Here is an 18492-nt window from a genome sequence, read left to right as displayed (position 1 = left end):
AGAGCGTGCAAAATCCAGACCCGGCACATGGCGGCGGCGCTTCTGCCCGCTTGCGGCCGGCCGCAGATTTCCAACCCGGCCAAGCTGCTAGCATGTACGTGCCAGGACGTCCGCTTGCTTACCGCAGCCCGCGTCACGGCCAACGCTCTGCTTCGGGTAGCTCGCCCTGGGGACGCGCGAGCGTGGTGAAGCCGTGACGTCCACAAACGGTGTCGCAAGACCCGCGGAGACGAAGTCGAGAATCGCCCGGCACAAGCAAGCCTTCGAGTCTCCGTGGCCAATCCTTCTTTCCTCTGTTCTCTGTTCTGTCTCACCGACACCATTACATGGGGGCTCGTGATCAAGCGCTTAGTCGGCCTGCCTCGACTGCGGCAGTGAGTCGTGCCAGTATCGCGGTCTCGGCGGTGACGAGGGCGGCAAAGCGCGGCAGAAAGAAAGCCGCCAACATTTTTGGCTCAGAATTTCCCCGGCACCCTCGCCCAGCATCCACGAGGCACCCACTCGCCGCACTCCGACCCTACAGCCCTAGCAACTATGGCGAAGTCTTCAGATGTCCCGGCGACCAAGTCTGAGTCGGCATCGCCCTACCAGCTCGATTCCGCGCAGGCTTTGCGCGCCGCGAAGGCCTTGACCGCACACATCAAGTCCTCCGAGACCACCAAGGCCGCCGCGTCCACCAAGAAGAACCTCCTTGAGGACGAGTCTTCCGAAGATGATGATGTCGCCGCCGACGGCCAGGTTCCCGTGTGGCTGATCGTAACCACCAAGAAACACGTCGTCGACAAGAAGCGCCTGAAGCCGACTAAAATCGCGCTGCCACACCCTTTGCCCGCACCTGGTCAGAGGATATGTCTCATGTAAGAGCGAATTTCGACGCCTTTGTAGCTTGAGGGATGGCCTTTTTAATTCGTCATGCAGTACTGCGGACCCTCAGCGCTCATACAAAGACCTGATTGAAGAAGCTGCCTTCCCCCAAGAATTGCGCGAGCGCATTGGCCGCGTCATCGGCATTTCTAAGCTCAAGGCGAAGTACAAGACCTACGAGGCCAAGCGCCAGCTCTACGCCGAGTACGACATTTTTCTGGCCGACGATCGCATCATCACTTTCCTTCCTTCTGCCCTCGGCAAGGTTTTCTACAAGAGCACGGCGAAGCGCCCTGTTCCTGTCCACCTGATGGGCAATGGAAAGGTGCAGAAGGATGCCGAGGGCAAGAAGCCCAGGAAGTCCACCGAGGACAAGAGCTCTAGCATCGTTGGCTCGCCGGTTGCCGTGGCGAAGGATATGCAGAAAGCCCTGGACTCGGCCCTTGTGCACTTGAGCCCGTCTGCAACCACTGCCATCCGCATTGCAAACGCAAGCTTTGAGCCAAAGCAGATCACAGAGAACCTGAAAGCCGTGGTTCAAGCGCTCACCACGCAAGAGAAGCTGATCCCGAAGGGCTGGAGAAATATCCGCTCGCTCCACATTAAGGGGCCGGAAACGACGGCCCTGCCGGTTTGGTTGGCCGATGAACTGTGGGTGGAGGAGCAGGACGTTCTAGACGAGAAGCACAAGCCCGTTGACAGGTCGGAGAGGTTGAAGATCAAGGAGGATGAGCAGAACAAGAAGCGAAAGCCACTTGAGGATGCGAAGGAGGAAAGCAGCGAGAAGCCGGCGAAGAAGTCCAAGAAGGAGAAGGTGCAGGGTGCTGACCTGGGCAAGGAAATTGCGCAGCGCAAAGAGACGTTGCGGAAGCAGAAGAAGGCGGCCAAAGCCGATGCATAGTTCTTGCACCGTAAGATGCCACAGGGTCAGCAGGGCAAAACGAGGCGTTTGGGCGTCAAGTAGATCAAAATCAGGGCTGGTAGCATTTGGAGCCAACATTCAGTTCACGTACCCCACAAGAAGCGAGTTTCAAAAGTAGTGAATAATGCAATTTTCATGGACCCATAGATGGTGCGATGCAAGGTCCGCTAACTGCGATGTAGGGCCCTGAGCCGGGTAATGTTATTGCTCGCTTCCGTGTAACCGTTTTGGCAGGTAGAGGGGAGAGGTAGTAGGTAGGATTAGCACGAGACGCAGCATCGTTCTTGGCCTCGGCACCCTCCCGGCTCCTTCAGTTTCAGTGACAAATGGACCACCCGGCGACCTGGTATTGTTAAGCGCAGCGTAACCTCAGAAGCAGATCCCCGCCGAACCAAGACAGAGGTCAGCAACGACGCGCATGCATACGCCAGCCGCATTCCGCATTACCGCCTCGCAGACGCGCCTCGAAGTGCGACATCTTAGCGCGACGGTCAGCATCCCGGCCGGCGCGTGAGTCGGTCTTGAGGCTAAGGGAAAAAAAAGCCCAGAGGAAAAAATAGATAGTGGCCATCAGTCTGCAACATTCTGTCCGCCCGTGAATAACAACCCGCCGAGAAGCAAGCAACTAGCCTACCGCAGGGCTCAAGCCAACCACACAATGCCCTCGCACTCCCGCAACCCTTCGCAGGCGCGCTCCACCCAGCAACATGCGCCCACGACCCCCAGCCAGCTGCGCGAATCGCATTATCCTTCCGTCTCGCCCGAACAATCGACACACACCGACTTTGGCATCTCCAGCGCCAAGAGTGGGGCTGCACCTCGCGACACCTCCAATACACCCACCTCTCCCCGCCATGGCTCGCCAGCCTCTGTTCGCTCTCCAGCACTCACCGAAGTTCCCCCCGACCCGCTCGAGTCGAACGCGCGAACGCATCTCCTGAGCCTACGCGACGGCGAGAGGAGCCCTTCTTTTTCGCACGCTATGTCGCCTGGAAGGTCGCCGCGGCCCGAGACGGCGAGAAGCTATGGGAGCTTCAACTCGGAAATTCTGCGCGACGGGTTTGGCGGTCGTTATCCGGGCGATGACACCGCCAACACGCCAGATGCCGCTACCTCGCTGCTTGGAGACACAATATCAGAGCTGGGCGGACAAGGAAAGCACAACACGACCTCGTGGCTGGCAGAGAGACATGGCATCAGGAACAGGAAGCTGATGTGCGCAATGGATCCCTACACTCAGTCCCAGCCCTGCTAACGCGCTCTGGACAGGTACCTGGCCTACTACGTGCCTATCTTCAACTGGATCCCGCAGTACAAGCTGCGCTACTTGCGCGGTGATTTCGTAGCGGCCGTCACGATGGCCTCATTCTACATTCCCATGTCTTTGTCCTACGCGTCCAACCTTGGCCACATTCCGCCCGTCAACGGCCTTTACAGCTTCTTTATCAATCCCCTGATCTATGCCGTCCTGGGCACCGCGCCGATGATGGTGGTCGGCCCCGAGGCCCCGGGTTCGCTCCTCACTGGCGAAGTAGTTCGAGAGAACATTCGGAGAGGTGCGTCGGGCGATGACGATGCACAACTCAACGCGGAGATTGCTGGTATCACGACCTCCATCGCTGGACTAGTCATTCTCCTGGGTGGCCTATTCCGGCTTGGATTCCTGGACAACGTCCTCAGCAGACCATTCTTGCGCGGCTTCATCAGTGCTATTGGCGTCGTAATCTTTATCGACCAGCTTATCCCGCAGATGGGGATTGCTCGTCTCGCAGACGGACCACACGGTGTCCAGCACGGCAGTGCTGTTGAGAAGTTGATCTTCATTATCAGACATGCCGGGCAGTCTCACAGCCTTACATGCGCCGTATCGTTTGGTGCATTCTTCACCATCATGTTCTTTAGGTTCGTTGCATGCACGCCTTCTCCCGCACCACGAGCACTGACACAGAACAGGGAATTGAAAAAACGCCTCCAGCCCCGGTATCCGGGTGTTGCATTCATTCCGGACCGGTTCGTAGTCGTCGTGCTGTCCGTCATCCTTACATGGAGGTACCGCTGGGACGAACACGGCCTGGCCATTCTTGGAGATGTCAACACAGCGGGCGGCCACCTTTTCAAGGTTCACTTCCCCTTCGATTTCTCACATCTCAAGTACGCTTCGAGCGCTTTCGAGACCGCCTTTACCATCGCGTTGCTTGGATTTTTCGAGTCGTCTGTCGCCGCGAAGAGTTTGCCTCCTGCCAAAGACGGACTGCAAACCGTCAATACCAGCACAAACAGGGAGCTCGTCGCGTTAGGCGTTGCTAATGTGACCGGAGGGCTCTTCATGGCCTTGCCCGCATTTGGCGGATACGGTAGAAGCAAGGTAAACGCTTCAACGGGCGGCAGGACACCGATGAGTAGCATCTTCTTGAGTTTGATCACTCTCATGTGCCTACTCTTCCTTCTTCCGTATTTCTACTACCTTCCGGTAAGTCTGCAGTCCATACCGGCCCAGCCGACACCTCTCCTAACAAGCATGTAGAAAGGTGTCCTCTCCGCCATGGTTGGTGTCGTCGCGTTTTCCCTGGTGGAAGAGGCGCCGCACGACATTCATTTCTTCCTCAAGATCCGTGGCTGGTCGGAGCTGAGCTTGATGCTTATCATCTTCTTTGTGACCATTTTCTGGGATTTGAAGAAGGGAATCGCGGTGGGCATCGGCCTCTCGCTCCTGAGAGTCATCAAGCATTCAACTCGCCCACGAATTCAGATTCTCGGCCGTGTGCCGGGGACGACGGAGCGCTTCGAGAACGCCGAAATGGATCCCGGAAGGCTCGAATTCGTCGAGGGGTGCCTGATCGTCAAGATTCCGGAACCGCTCACCTTCGCGAACACGGGCAGCCTGCGCAACCGTCTCAAGCGCCTGGAGGAGCATGGCACGAATGCCGCGCACCCAGCGCTGCCACGCGTGCGTCGCGAGGAGCACAACAGGAACGTGATTTTCGATGTGCACGGCGTGACCTCACTTGACGGTGCAGGTGCGCAGGTGTTGTTGGAAATCGTGCAAAACTACGTCGACAGGGGCGTTAGAGTGTTCTTTTGCCGAGTGCGTCGCGAGGGGAGCGAGGTCTGGAGGTTGTTTGAGCAGAGCGGTATCGTGGAAACGGCCGGTGGGCTGAGGCATTTTGTCAGCAGCGTTGACCAGGCGCTCCGCATGACGGAACTGGAGAGCCTGACGGAAGCGCTCGAAAGAGAGGGTGACAACCAAGAGGGTCGCTCGTAGACGTGGAGAGGGATTGCTAGAACAAGATTCGGGACTATTCGGAAGGTTGTGGATAGAAGAGGGGTTTTACATTCTTAGAGCACGAGATCGGCGCTGGGCGTTATCTTTGGCGATTGGATTACTGTTTGGCGTAACGCATTGAGTTCAGGTGCACGATGTGCGCCACTCTCTCCAGCTCCAGGGTGTTTGATGTGCTTGTGCGCAGGGAGGTCAGAGCGTCCAGCGGCGAGGTCCGTGAGTGCGCGGCCCCATGGGGAGAGAAGAAGTGGGGGACGTCGCACGGCGCAGCACGCGGTCTGCCCCGCCTGTCGACCTACAACATTGACCGCGATTGGCCTGCACCAGTGCCTCTTCCGAGCAGCGTGCATGACGTCGCGCACGGGTTCGTAAGACGGCACTGGCACGCTGTGCCGCTACGCCGCGCAGAGAAAGCCGCCGGTCACCGCGATGGCTGCCGGCCAGTCAGAGGCAGCGCCGGTAGCCAGGTGTGGGGAAGAGAAGCGCAGACGGGAGCGCAGGATTCCTGGGCAGGGCTGGGCACACATCGATGGCTTGACAAGCACAGGGCATATTACTCCGTCTCGAGCGCATTGCGGGCAGCGGCTGACACAGTCGCATACAAATCTAGCAGCCGCTCTCCGCCTCGGCGTTCTGCGTGACGGAGGCGGAGTGGGTATAAAGCCATCGGCTGCTTGGCTTCTGGCCCACACTGGGCGGTTGCTTGTTTCCTGCGACCTCTCCTCGGCATCCACGCTTGGTACTCGCTTGGTTCTGCTTGGCGACCCACGCACAAAGCTTCGCCTCCCTGGCCCAGCAGAGAAGAACCCCCGCAGCGCCTCTCCTCAATCCATCATGTCAACAGAAAAATATGGCGCCGAAGGCGTGGAAAACGTCGCTGCCCGCGCGCCTGCGAGCAGCGGCGTGGATCCTGACGAGCACATGAGTGTTGGCCGCTACATCGCCACGCGCATCCCGTCGCTCAAGCCGCCAATGACCCGCGCACCCAACCCTCTCAGGCTGCTGCGAATGCTCAACACGCAGCAATGGCTGTTTTTCCTGGTCGCCTTCTTTGCATGGTCGTGGGATGCCTTCGACTTCTTCACCGTTAGTTTGACGTTAGTCCGCCCTCCCACCCCAGCACGTGTAGCCACTGACGAGCTGACGATGCATCACATGCAGGGTCGAGGATCTCGCTGAAGATTTCGATAAGAGCAAGAAGGACATAACATGGGGCATCACCCTTGTGCTCATGCTGCGTTCTGTCGGCTCCATCATCTTCGGAATTGCCGCCGACCGCTGGGGCCGCAAGTGGCCTTTCATCATCAACAACGTCCTTTTCATCATCCTCGAGCTCGGAACCGGTTTCTGCAACACCTACAAACAGTTCCTGGGTGTCAGGGCGCTTTTTGGCATTGCTATGGGTGGTCTGTACGGCAATGCCGCCGCTACTGCGCTGGAAGACTGTCCGGAAGAGGCGCGAGGCTTGGTCTCTGGCATGCTGCAGCAGGGCTACGCTTTTGGGTACTTGCTAGCCACCGTCTTTGCTAGGGGCCTGGTTAACACCACCAGCCATGGCTGGAGACCTGTAAGTTGCTGAGTTCCGCCTGAAGTCGACACGAGACCTGACTAATGTTGCCAATAGCTTTTCTGGTTCGGAGCATGCCCACCTGTTTTGATCATCATTTTCCGCCTCTGTTTACCTGAGACGCAAGCCTATCGAGAGCGCGAGAGAGTCCGAGAGGCCGGCCATAACGTGTCCAAAACCTTCGTCGCCGAGGGCAAGGTCGCGCTCAAGAAACACTGGCTTCTGCTTATCTACATGGTCCTGCTCATGGCGGGCTTCAATTTCATGGTAAGTTCAGCACTTTCGGATCGATCTTTAAAAGAGTGGCACGCAAGCTAACAACGTCAATGTATAGTCGCATGGATCACAGGACTTGTATCCCACAATGTTGCAGAACCAGTACAACTTCAGCGCCGATGCGGTCACGGTCACTCAAGTAGTCGCTAATCTCGGTGCCATGACCGGCGGCACCGTTATCGGCTACTGCTCGCAAATATTCGGCCGTCGCTTCAGCATCATCTTCATCAGCATCGTCGGCGGCGCCCTGCTCTACCCGTACACCTTCGTCACCGATACACGCATCATCGCGCCTGCCTTCTTCGAGCAGTTCTGCGTCCAGGGCGCCTGGGGCGTCATCCCCATCCACCTCATGGAACTGTCGCCCGGTAGCTTCAGGACCTTTGTCGTCGGCACCTCATACCAGCTGGGTAATCTGGTATCCAGCGCATCGAGCACCATCGAGGCGACGATCGGAGAGCGCTTCCCGCTGCCTCCCAAGGGTAAGACAGAGCGCTACGCGTATGGAAAGGTCATCTGCATCTTCATGGGCTGCGTCTATGCCTACGTCATCGTCTTGACGCTGATCGGCCCCGAGTATCGTGGCAGAGAGTTCGATGTTGCGCACGATAGCGACATGGAGGAGGCTGCGAACGTGGACCATGAAGGCATCGAACGCATTGTTCACCCCGGAGCCACTGGCCCGGGCGTCTATGAGGGTGAGAAAGGAGGGGCAGCGATGAAAGACAGTGTTTAGACGCTCATGTGTATGGAAATATTGTAATCCCGCTACAGCCAGATGGATGCCGTTCTGTTTTGAATAAAAAAAAAGTTGCGTACCATTATCAGAAGTTGCAAGTTGAGTGGGCATGCCCGGCCAACCTAATCGATAAACCACCTAACCTCATCGGGCGCCGATTTTCTACTTGCTTCATATAGCTAGCCTAATCCATGCTAACTTAAAGTATGAGCAAGGACATGAGTTATCAGATTGCCGATTTGCACTCGGCAGTTCAGCACGTGAGGAGTCTGGATGAAAATTACAGCGGACCGTGGGCCAACAGGTTTATTTATAGAAACACATATTCACACGTGATTCGCACGTGCCCACAGTCAATCCATTCGAACAGGGCTTGCATGCGAGAATTGCAGGCCACAAATCCTCATGGACGGAAAGTAGAGCTGCGTTGGCTTAGGGTGTGACGAAATGATCAGGTGGCGCTTTCAGCTCTGACAGCCCACTTGCACCGTACTTAGCCGCAGCACGTCACATCCATTGTTCTCGCTGTTCTTCTCCGACCCGGCTCAGCGACCGCAGGTGTTCCGTACGACGACACAGTCATGAACGACGTGCTTCCATCGTACGAGGCCGCAAACACCAGGGACTATTGGTCCATCGTCGCGCGGTACATATCGTCTAAGGATCTCTGTTCTGCCGCACTCGTCTGCCGGCAGTGGCATGGCATCTTCACCCGCCAACTATGGGGCAACCCTGCCTCACACTTTGGGGTAGAGAATGATGTTGTTTACGGTGCGTTTCCTCGGGCCGCCTGCGCCCTCATCGCTGACCGAAGGTAGTTGCCCTTGTCCGTTTCCGCCGGACGCTCGCTTGGGCGAGGCTGAGCACGAGAGAGCTGACACACACGCTCCATCTCCCACCGGCACATGCGGAGATCTATGATGGCCCCCACGCCGAGTGGCTGCGCGACATCCTCGAGTACCTGCCGCGACTCCAGTCGCTGATCGTTTACGGCTTGCCATTTTTCGACCATGGCGCGTTAATTACCCTTCGTCGTCCCAGCAACCCAAGGCTCTCGTCGCTCTCCGACAGCCTTCGGAGAATGACTTATGATTTCCCTTCGTTCTGGCTCCGATACCTGGACGCATCCGCCTGCACCAACGCCACATACAGCGGTCTTGCCGAAGCCCTGCAGCATTTCCCTGCTCTGCTGTACCTCGACCTCTCGAAGACGAAATCTGCAAAGGGTGCTGACGTGTTGTCCGTTCTAAAACATTGTCACAGCCTGAGGATCTTGAAGCTACGATCGCTGGGGTTGAAGGACGCCGAGATCGAAGCGCTGGCGACTGCTGTGAAGACGAGACTTAAAAGCCTCGATGTCCGCGGCAACCAACTGACTGACAAGAGCGCACGCATTCTACTGGACAACTGCTTCAGCTTGAGGAAATCGAGACGTCCTAATGGCTCGTCAACTGAAATGGACTCGCCAGCATCGCCGGCGTCTCCTATGCGCCACCCCTTCATGTTTGATCAGTACGGTAATGAAGACTTTGATAAGGTTTTGCGAGCCAAGCTGGTTGGTGAATTCGCGGGTAATGCCTTCATCAACGACGCCTACTCTGATGGCATCACACATCTGTACATCTCGGACAACAACATCACGGTTGAAGGGGTTTCAGGGCTTCTGTATTCAAAGAAGCTCAATGTGTTTGATGCAGGCACTGTCGCCAGAGGCTTGACGCGAAAGCCAAAACCGTCGTATTTGCTGTCCTTCGAAGAGTCAGAAGACCATGAAGAATTCGCAATGCCGGGTGCAGAGAAGCTCTCGCCTATCATCAAGAAGTTTGCAGCCGGAAGGTTGACGTACCTGCGGATTAATCATGCCGTCGTCACCGAAGAAACCGCAGTTGCAGATCTCACAGTCGGGAGAGTCGAGATGGAAGGCGATCTCGGGATATACGCGCCTCCGTCAGCACTTGAGCTCGATGAATCTAGTCAGATCCACGAGGCTCCCACGGATGGTGCCGCAGTGTACGAGCTGCCAGGTAACCAGGCACTTCCGGCTGAATTGCCTGCTTCAGAACCGCATGTGTTTGAACTACCGGGCGACTTTCCTCCGACGCCACCATTGAAGCCGGAGATTGTTGTGGAACCCCCTCGGTCACCCGAGCCCAGCAGCCACAACGATGTTGTCACGGAGCTCCTTCACGGAACCGAGAAGATGAGCTTGTCGGAAGGAGAGTCTACACCTGAGCCAGTGGACACGCTCCAGGCGCGTGACAGCCAACACGGAACCAGTCGCCGGAGAGCCTCATCTATCGCCCTTGATGACCGCCGTGCGCGATTGGAGTTTCGGCAGTCAAACGAACATCATCTCCATCCTGGCATGTTATCCAATCTGGAGACGCTGGTCCTCACCGATGTACCGCTTGAAGCAGAGGCCCCAGAAGTAGTGCGTCGGCTCATACAGTTCATCAAGGACTGTGCTGAGGAAACACACATTGCCAGACAGGCAGCCAAGGGAGCGTATGCCCTCCCGCCGGGGCGCGATCGGCAACTTGCCGAACGAGAGTATGCTCGCTCGCAATTCGCTTTGCGTACAATCGTCTTGGAGATGGAGCCGCCGGGCGGCTCCGCGCCGCCGAAGAAGCCCACCACCGCGTGGCGCCAGTACCCGTCAAAGTCGTCCACGGAGGATCCTGACTCGGAAGCTTTCTGGACAGCGGCCGAGCGCGACTTCTCTTTCTTTGGCGACGAGGAGTGTGGCGTACCGTCTCTGGAGCCCGGCCGGACACTACCGCTGGCCGACATGAGCGAGAAGATTGTTTTGCCCTCGATGGCAACGCCGGTGCCCATCCTCGTCCAGCATGAGGCGCGTCGCAGGCTCGATGTCTTTGCCGAGCTGACCAGATTTCGAAAGGATCGGAAAGCCGCATACCTAGCGGCAGTGGCGCGAGGAGAGAGCGATCCGGAAGTTGAGGGGTACTGGGATGGCGAGATAAAAGTAATACGGCCACCAGCCCCAGGACAAATTAGGAATGGCGAGGTTGATTGCTTTGGCAACTACTTTGAGAACGGTTACAATTACAGATGACGTTGCTCTGCACCACAGCTTTATCAGTCTCCCAATCCTTTACCTTTCGGTCTTTCCACCAAACGAGTCACGTTGTCACGAGTTACTCTGAACTGCAGCATCATGTGTGGTATTCGTCGTGATACGGTGAAACCTCTATTCCATCCTGGTGTCCGCCGAATGTACGACTTCCTACCGCCACCCAGCAAGGCCCAGACGGAGATCGCGCTGGACAACAGCGATGCTTTTACCGGTACTGCCGCGTCGCACACCCGTCAGCGCTGGAACAACTTCTGCCGAATGCGCATGTCCCGTCACCACTCACCTTCTTGAAGCCGATGGCATCAGCCTGCTCGCGGAACGCCTGACGCGACATGTTCAGACCGTACTTGCGGATGACGCCGGACTTTTTCTTGTCGCCAGTGACGCGGCTAGACAACAGCGTTTTTCGTCAGCGGGAACGAGGGCGCGCATGGTGGTACGCGGAAGGAACCGTGGCAGCTAAACAAAACTCACCAGCCGCGAGAGCCCTTGCCGTAGGTGCGCGGGCGCGAGTAATAGACGGTTTCGTGCGACATGTTTGCTGAGGGAAGGGCAGAGCGGGTGACCGGATCTCGCGGTGAGATGTCGAAGTTGCGTGTAGTCGTCGGCGGCGCGGGCGGAGTCGATGATGAAACGCGCGAGGAATTTTTCTCTGCTGAAAATGTGTGTGGGTGTGTGTGGGCGGACTGTGGTTGACACCTTGATGATCGGACATCAAGGTGCGCGGAAAAGGAAGGCGCGACTCACTTCCGCCAACACGCAGTTTTCGCTCCGCTCTTGCCGGCCCGGCCAATTTGTGGCTGCCTATTCTTGCCGCTCACTTCATTACGGCTCACTCGAACACTCCTTATCGTCTACTAAATCTTCTCCTATCCACTTATCCCGGTATCACGACCATCCGTGTGATCTCAACACGCGTCAATTAAGGTCAAGACCTGCTAAGAGCGTGTATTGTTTGCAAAGGGACCCGCCACAATTTTCAGTTGCGCATCTGCTTCACGAAATTCGGCTTGCCGCTCTCTCTCTCCCTCTCCCCCCGCCTCACTTCCTGTATGATGGGCATCTCACTCGTACCACTCCGATATTGAAGCACAGGCCTGAGTTGACCGACAACCAGGCGCAAATTGCACTACACTCAAAAGGTAAAACATGCATTGTCTTGAAAAGATGTCAAAGACCGCTGATATATTCAACTCTATCTACAGAGATTCGAATGGTCGTCTACCTCCAAGTCAATCAGAGACGTTATGCTGAAAGCGTTGCCGGACCCTTTTCCTTTGGCGAGCTCTCCACATTAGAGCCTGAATCAACAGGGCCAACATATTCCGAATCGGATTCCTCCACAGCTCCCTCGACCTCCATATTGCTGGCCTGGTCAGGAACCAACCAGGCTGCGTAGGTGGTGAACGGCATGGAGAAAACCCACGCTGCGAAGGCAAAAATCAGCGTGTAGAGGTATCTCCACTTCGTTGCGCTCGTAGTATAAGCAAAGGTCGAGCCTACCGACTCGAACGACCGCAAAAGACCTGTCGTGCGAGCAAGTGTCCCGACGCCGTCATTTAGCGTACCCTGATCGCAAGTCAGCATGACTCAGCAGAGAACACACGAAGAAGCAGCGCACCATGGTCCAGTAGAGATAAGTCTGCAGCGACTCGATGGCATATTGCCAGATGATATGGCTCGCGAAGCCACGACCGAAGCCGGGCAGACTCCAATCCAACGAAGGTGTGGTCCTGTCATACGTAACCTGATTCGTCGTCTGCCAGATGAACAGACCGGTAAACAAGAACGCGAGCCAGCACCACACGATCCGGGCGCGGTCGCGGCGGGAGAAGGGGAGGTGGTCGAGCAGGTGGCCCGTGACGAGGTTTCCGGTGATGCCCGAGCACGCCGTCAGGAAGCTGCCCAGCGCCCTCGACCGCACAGTGAAGTATGCAGCAAGGTAGTTGCTTTCATACGGCGTACTCCACTGACCGAAGATGAAGACGGGGATCAGCAACAGCACGCGCTTTGCGCGGACCAGCCGCCAGATAGCCTTCGCTTCGGCGCGCCAGTTAGTCTGCTTCAAGATCACGACCCGGGTGCCGTCATCGCGCACCACCTTGTGTGGGGGTGAGAGTGCCAGTGCCAGCGGCAAGCCGCAGCACTGAAGCGCAATCAGCACCAGGTACGTGGCGGAGCCGACCTTGCCTGTCGTCGCGTAGCGCACGTTGAGGCCGAAGTTGACGGCGCCGCCAATGAGCTGGCCGACATTGCGGATGGCGAGCCAGATGGCAACATAACGTCCACGCTTGCGGTGCTCCGGATAGCCCAGCACGATGGCCGCCTCGGACGCCCACAGGCAGCTTGCCGACAATCCGCAGGTGACGGCGCCAACAAGCACGAACCACTCGGTGCCGTATCGGTTGTTGGTGTACAGGCTCGCGCTGTAGAACGGGTAGCCTACCGTCCCCAGGACGAGCTTCATCACCTGCGTGTCAGCGCGGCTTGTCCGGTGAAGAGTTGGTGAGAAGAGGTGCTATACGGACCGTCCACTTGAGCCCGATCTTGTTGGAGAGGCCGCCGGCGAGGGTGCAGCCGAATATCATAATCCTGACGTTTGCGGGCCCGGGTCAGCAAAGGTCGATGCCATTTACCCTTTACTCCCTCTCTTTTCTTTTTCTTTTGCGGACTGGAAATGGAACTGGCAACACGTACCCGAACGTGATGGCATTGGCGGCATTGACGAGATATGGCTTCTGCTGGCCGCCGGCTCCCAGCGAGTTGAGAGCGTTCCAGATGCCGGGGTTGCAGAAAGACACCAGGCCGGTGATGATGCACTGCAGCAGCGTTCCCCTCCAGAACCGCTTCAGCGGGCTGCTAATATCGGCACGTGCAGTGGACGATGCAGCCGTGCCAGGTGCTTTGCTTTGGAATTCATCTGCGGGAGCAGCCGCCGCCGTCGTCTCCACCTCTTGCTCCTTGCTGGGCGCCATGGCTTTGGTCGTTCCGGATGATTTGCGCCCACGCGATCAAACACGCGTCAGGTCGAGCCCGCAAGAAAAACGCAGGCGCCACTGAAGCTTATATGGCGTGGCATTGTCCAGGGGTGGCGGATTAAGTGTGGGTAATGCGGGAGGTTGCACATGAGAGCGGGTCTGAGTGCCCGCAAAAAAAAAAGAAAAAAGAAGCTGGGTGCTAGTGGTTACGCGCTTTCGTGCTCGCCATATCTTCCTCCGATGATGTGCACGGCTGCAGACGACTGAGTGTGAAGGCGGATGAGAAAAGAGCAAGCGCGGCATATGCACCGCTCTTCCTGGCACCCTTGCGGTTTCATTCGGCAATATTCAGCGGCGATTATTGTTTGCCGGCTGTTTCGCTTTTGCTATGACACCATCCTCCCGGCAGCCGGCCTTTCGGGAATGCATGCATGTATCTCGTGCATATTATTGCCCGGACCCGCGCAACTGGATCCTTGCCAGTTTGATTTGAGTTTCAAAGTCTTCGTGCGATAAGCTATTATTGCCGGTTCTTCACTTGTGGTGGGGACGTTGAACGTCTTCGGAACTAAGCAATCGCTTGTTGTTGTCGCCATTTCCTACTTCGATCACGCGATGGCGGGCGTTTGCCGACGGCGGCGCCTTGTGGGAAGAACCGGAACTGCTGCGCCGCTCGTCATATGTAACGCTCTACGTAGTATGCAGTGGCACTTGTCGTCATGGAGCTTGTGGGGCTCCTTTCCTTTTCCTTTTTAGGTCTTTCCCACTCGTTCTCGAAATAGAGACGGAATTGGGTGGGTGTCATTGCAAGTTCCAATAATGCAGCGCGCATGCGGCATGGCATGCACGTGCTGGATGAATGAGATTGCGCATTAGCTTCAAGCATGGAAATGTCATCCTCGAAATCAAACTCACTGCTGCGTACACGCGAACAGGGTGTATGAGTTGCAGTTGGAGGCCAATTGAAAGGTATCAAAACGCGGAATCTATTCTTTTTCTCTTCTGGCGCTGCAGAAAACCAACATGAATCTACTATACCCGATAATAGATATGAAACGTAATGTAAACAGAAGACATCCATGCTATATATCCTACGCCGTACATGGGCTTATTCCTTTTCTTTAATGAGCAAAGCGGAAATCGAGGCGGCGACTACCCCGGTCAGTCGTGTTTTTGGTGTAGTCAAGTTGTTGCTGCACAAGAAAGATAATACGTCAGTCTGATAACAAAGATGGCTTGCAGAAGTTGCAGAAAAGAGTGGTGCGGAAGAGAGGAGGGGAACTTCTCGTACCTCTGGGGTCATGCTATTCCAAGCCCGCTCACGGCGCTTGTTCTTCAGGACGTAGTAACATTTGGTGAATAGGAAAACACAGATCGAGATGCAGTTGATGATGATCAGGTTCCTATTGCCGCGATGATACAGCGGCTTGTCATCCTCGCGGTAGATCTGATTGGCTATTACGTTGCCCACTTGGACCATCACTGAGAAGGGAGTCAGCCACCAAATTAAAAGAAAAAAAAAATTGGAAAGAGCCACGATTGGTGGCAGAGCCGCAAGTGGTGCTTACTGTTGTAGAGCGCTGCAGACACAGTTCGGGTTCCAACATTGTTCGAGTTTGTGCTGGCCCAGGCAACGCAAATGGCGTGGCAGTAAGGGTAACTAAAGATTGAAGGGTTTTTCGTCAGCAAACGGGCGGCTTCCTTTATCTCTTTGTTTCTTTGGAAGGGCCGAACCAATACTAACCTGAGAGTAACAGTGACCAGAGCGTACGTTCCCCATGCGTTTGTCATGACTCCAGGCCAAAAACGAAGTGCGATGATGCAAGGAAGCGTCCACACGTTCTGGAGCACGGCAACCAACGACCGCTCATTGAGCCATTCACTCAACCTCGTGATCAGTAGCAGGGTGATAATGTGGAAAGCACTGGCCGGAATTGTAAGTAGGTTCGTTGTGAACTAATCCCAAAGTCAGCACATTCTCTCAGTCTTCGCTGCAGCCTGGACGGGTCATACTGTGCTGAAGCCTATGCTCTTAAGTGTAAGTGTGATGTAGTTGTCGACCGGCGTCTCCGGAATGTAGGCCAGAAGACCAATAGCGTAGATCGGCCACAAGTCGTAATCGCACATGGCTTTCCACAGAAGTTTTGGCGTGATGGCCTGGCGGTTGTGCATGTCTCCCTTGGAAGGATCGTTGCGCAGCACCCTGTTCACGGCAATCTTGAGTTCGTGGTCGGTGAACCATCCATTGGGACGGAACCACGTCTTGGTTTGAGCTGCCGAAGCTGGCATCATGAACCAAGACGCCAATCCAACCAAGGCCGTGATGAGGCCTTCAATTAGGAAGAGCCATTGCCATCCAGCCCATCCGGAAACGCCTCGCATGTGCAGAAGGGCGAAGGCAAGGAGAGATGTGATGATCGTCGTCGCAGAGAGTGTCGTCCAGAAATAGCTCAGGCGGATGGGTAGTTCACGGCTGGTGTAGAAGTAGGAAAGCCAGAGCACAATATCCGGGATAAAGCCACCTTCAAGGACGCCGAGCATGGCGCGCGTGACTAGGAAACCCGTCTTCCCTGTAATAGCAGCCTGGGACATAGCGACTATGCTCCAAAGTGTAATCTGAAGCGGGATCCAGCGGTCTGGTCCCATCTTCTTGGATACGAGCTGGGAAGGGAGTTCGGCCAAGAGAAAAGATATCAGGAAGACAGTATTGCCAAGGTTGTAATCTAGTACCATAATTTAGCCAAGGTCGACAGAAGAAACGCAGAAAGCCTTGTGTCAAGCATAATTCAGTGTGCTCAGATGGCAGGTGTGCAAACCACTGCAGTGAGTGAACCTGCACATCTGAACCCACTTCCCTCCCACCGTGAAGTATCAAGAATAAAATAAAGGCGAAAGGAACAAATATTGCAAGCATCTGACCACTCACCATTTGTATCCATATTCAGGTCATTCAGCATGTTGTCCGAGACAGCCTGCTTCAGGTTGCCACGGTCAACTTGCAGACCGAAAAACATCACACAAGCCCACGCGCACACGCGGAAGTCGAGCTTTCGGATCAGCTTTTTCTCCTCCTCAGGGGTCCAGGTATACGCGGGATCGAATATGTCGCGACATTCGTACTCGGCTTTCTCGTAGACCGCTTGCCAATGCTCTGCCACTTTAGGATCGAGGAACGGATTGGTGGAGAGAGAGCTATTGGAATCGGTCTCGTCGGCGTCGCGCTCGTGGAACTGGAAGCCGTCCTTGGTGATGGGCTCGGGATTGAACGAGGTCGTCTGCTGTGCCATTTGGGCGGTCGAGGGAGGAGTCGTTTCGACCCGTTCCTTGGCCTCCGGAACCACGCTCTCGGCGGATGAGTTGCGGCTCATGGTTGCAAAGATGGAAATCGAGGGTTCGCAAGACGATCGCTGGCTGCAAGACAACAGCGGCCGAAAAAGATTTTATAAGGCCCATGCGACGGCCGCATGGCGTCGCAGTGTCGCCGCTTGCTATGGTGTGATTCGGAGCTGCAAAGATGCCAGCAGCTGCTAAGATCCTTACAGGGAGAATGCCGAGCGCCGCGCATACGGTCGATCAGATAGGACTGATACAGACAGAGTGCTCAATTGGCCCGACGCTAGGGGCGCCTTCGTGCAGGTCATTGCCATGAGGAAACCAAGGCCTGGACTGTGGGCCGGTAAGCCGCCCAACAGCCTGGTTCTGCAGCATCTCTCGGTAGTCCGTACGATGGGTACCCAAGTACGGACTGTTCTATCGGAGCAATCAGTCGGCTCCCATTCCGGTCCCGTTGCGAACCGAGAAGCGGGGCGACGCCGTGGGCATTGGAAAAGCACGATGCGGTTGCACCAAAGACCTCAGCACAAGCTTCGAACGTGTCGATGCTTCAGTAGTGCTTGGAGTAATACCCAAGCCTCGGGCGGCGCAGACAAGAGGCAAAGCAGGCAACTGGCGCTGTTCTTGGCGAGCTTCGGGGCCTTGGGCGAAAAGTGCGCTTCGGTTGAGATGGTGGCCGAGGGCAGCCAAGCCGAAGACACCATGCAATGCCTGTATGTCGCGATCGCAGCGACGCAATGTCGTGACGGGCGCCCGCCGCTGGCGCCCAGATTTGCGGCCCTTCCACGAGCCACGATGTGCCCTTCAGCTCACTTCCGCGTCATGTCCGCCTCGTGGCCTCGGTGCCGAGTTGGTGTTGCACTCTTCCGAAGCTCTTTCAGGTGGAAGCATCCGCCGCCGTCGCCTCGCGAACGTTGCACCCGCGGCGCAGATCTCTTTGGCGTACCCACCCAACGCCCGGCTTTTCGCATGAGCTTACTTTTGGGATTGCGGTATTGGGTGGGCCTGAGGCATCTTCCGGCGAGCCACACTGGCTATGTGGCGTCCCTCAGCTCCTCAATAGCCTCGTGGGCGGCGCACTGCAAACCATCATTGGCCGTGTCTCTCGAATGTTTTCTGCGCAGGCGTACGGTGTGCGGGAGCCCATTCTGCGTGCGCTTGGCTGCACCCTCTGGCCTGTGCCCATTAGCATTTCGTCCGAGTCGACGGAAATAGGAACGCGAGTAAGTACAAGTGAGTACCTTCTTGCTACGTCCCCTGGCAGTTCGCGTCCTTCGTGCTTTTGAAACCGTGCTGCACATGGTAGCAGTTCTCGTGGAAGTAGGTGTTTTGGAGACAAAGGTTGACGAAGCTAGGCGGCAAGTGCAGGTTGTGACTCCTAGGCAAGCACGTTTGTTTGAGTCATGATGAACCACCAACCAATCGCACCTAGTCGTGCC

The 18492-nt window shown here is 56.2% G+C and overlaps 6 protein-coding genes across 6 annotated transcripts; 4 read left to right on the top strand and 2 right to left on the bottom strand.

The window, feature by feature from the left end:
• Nucleotides 1-534: 534 nt before the first annotated feature.
• Nucleotides 535-1765, top strand: CIC1_1 (proteasome-interacting protein cic1; the record flags this gene model as incomplete). Its single annotated transcript, XM_066772241.1, has 2 exons — nt 535-857; nt 919-1765. 2 exons carry the CDS (start codon nt 535-537, stop codon nt 1763-1765), a joined length of 1170 nt encoding a protein of 389 aa, XP_066637520.1.
• A 1003-nt stretch (nt 1766-2768) lies between these two features.
• Nucleotides 2769-5048, top strand: SLS55_000731 (uncharacterized protein; the record flags this gene model as incomplete). The annotated part of the gene is made up of 4 exons (XM_066772240.1): nt 2769-3025; nt 3056-3688; nt 3740-4256; nt 4311-5048. 4 exons carry the CDS (start codon nt 2769-2771, stop codon nt 5046-5048), a joined length of 2145 nt encoding a protein of 714 aa, XP_066637519.1.
• Nucleotides 5049-5900: 852 nt separating this feature from the next.
• JEN1 (Carboxylic acid transporter) lies at nt 5901-7645 on the top strand (the record flags this gene model as incomplete). The annotated part of the gene is made up of 4 exons (XM_066772239.1): nt 5901-6163; nt 6228-6633; nt 6691-6900; nt 6968-7645. The coding sequence occupies 4 exons, from the start codon at nt 5901-5903 to the stop codon at nt 7643-7645; spliced, it is 1557 nt and encodes a 518-aa protein (XP_066637518.1).
• A 584-nt stretch (nt 7646-8229) lies between these two features.
• SLS55_000729 (uncharacterized protein) lies at nt 8230-10721 on the top strand (the record flags this gene model as incomplete). The annotated part of the gene is made up of 2 exons (XM_066772238.1): nt 8230-8419; nt 8467-10721. 2 exons carry the CDS (start codon nt 8230-8232, stop codon nt 10719-10721), a joined length of 2445 nt encoding a protein of 814 aa, XP_066637517.1.
• A 1266-nt stretch (nt 10722-11987) lies between these two features.
• Nucleotides 11988-13717, bottom strand: SLS55_000728 (uncharacterized protein; the record flags this gene model as incomplete). Its single annotated transcript, XM_066772237.1, has 4 exons — nt 11988-12311; nt 12364-13212; nt 13271-13334; nt 13440-13717. The coding sequence occupies 4 exons, from the start codon at nt 13715-13717 to the stop codon at nt 11988-11990; spliced, it is 1515 nt and encodes a 504-aa protein (XP_066637516.1).
• A 1124-nt stretch (nt 13718-14841) lies between these two features.
• Nucleotides 14842-17088, bottom strand: SLS55_000727 (uncharacterized protein; the record flags this gene model as incomplete). The annotated part of the gene is made up of 6 exons (XM_066772236.1): nt 14842-14913; nt 15012-15202; nt 15289-15380; nt 15465-15676; nt 15734-16443; nt 16647-17088. 6 exons carry the CDS (start codon nt 17086-17088, stop codon nt 14842-14844), a joined length of 1719 nt encoding a protein of 572 aa, XP_066637515.1.
• Between the last annotated feature and the right edge of the window lie 1404 nt (nt 17089-18492).

The sequence above is a fragment of the Diplodia seriata genome, assembly GCF_021436955.1.
Source record: "Diplodia seriata strain FDS-637 chromosome Unknown scaffold_1, whole genome shotgun sequence".
NCBI lineage: Eukaryota > Fungi > Ascomycota > Dothideomycetes > Botryosphaeriales > Botryosphaeriaceae > Diplodia > Diplodia seriata.
This window is presented reverse-complemented; position numbering and strand designations above follow the sequence as displayed.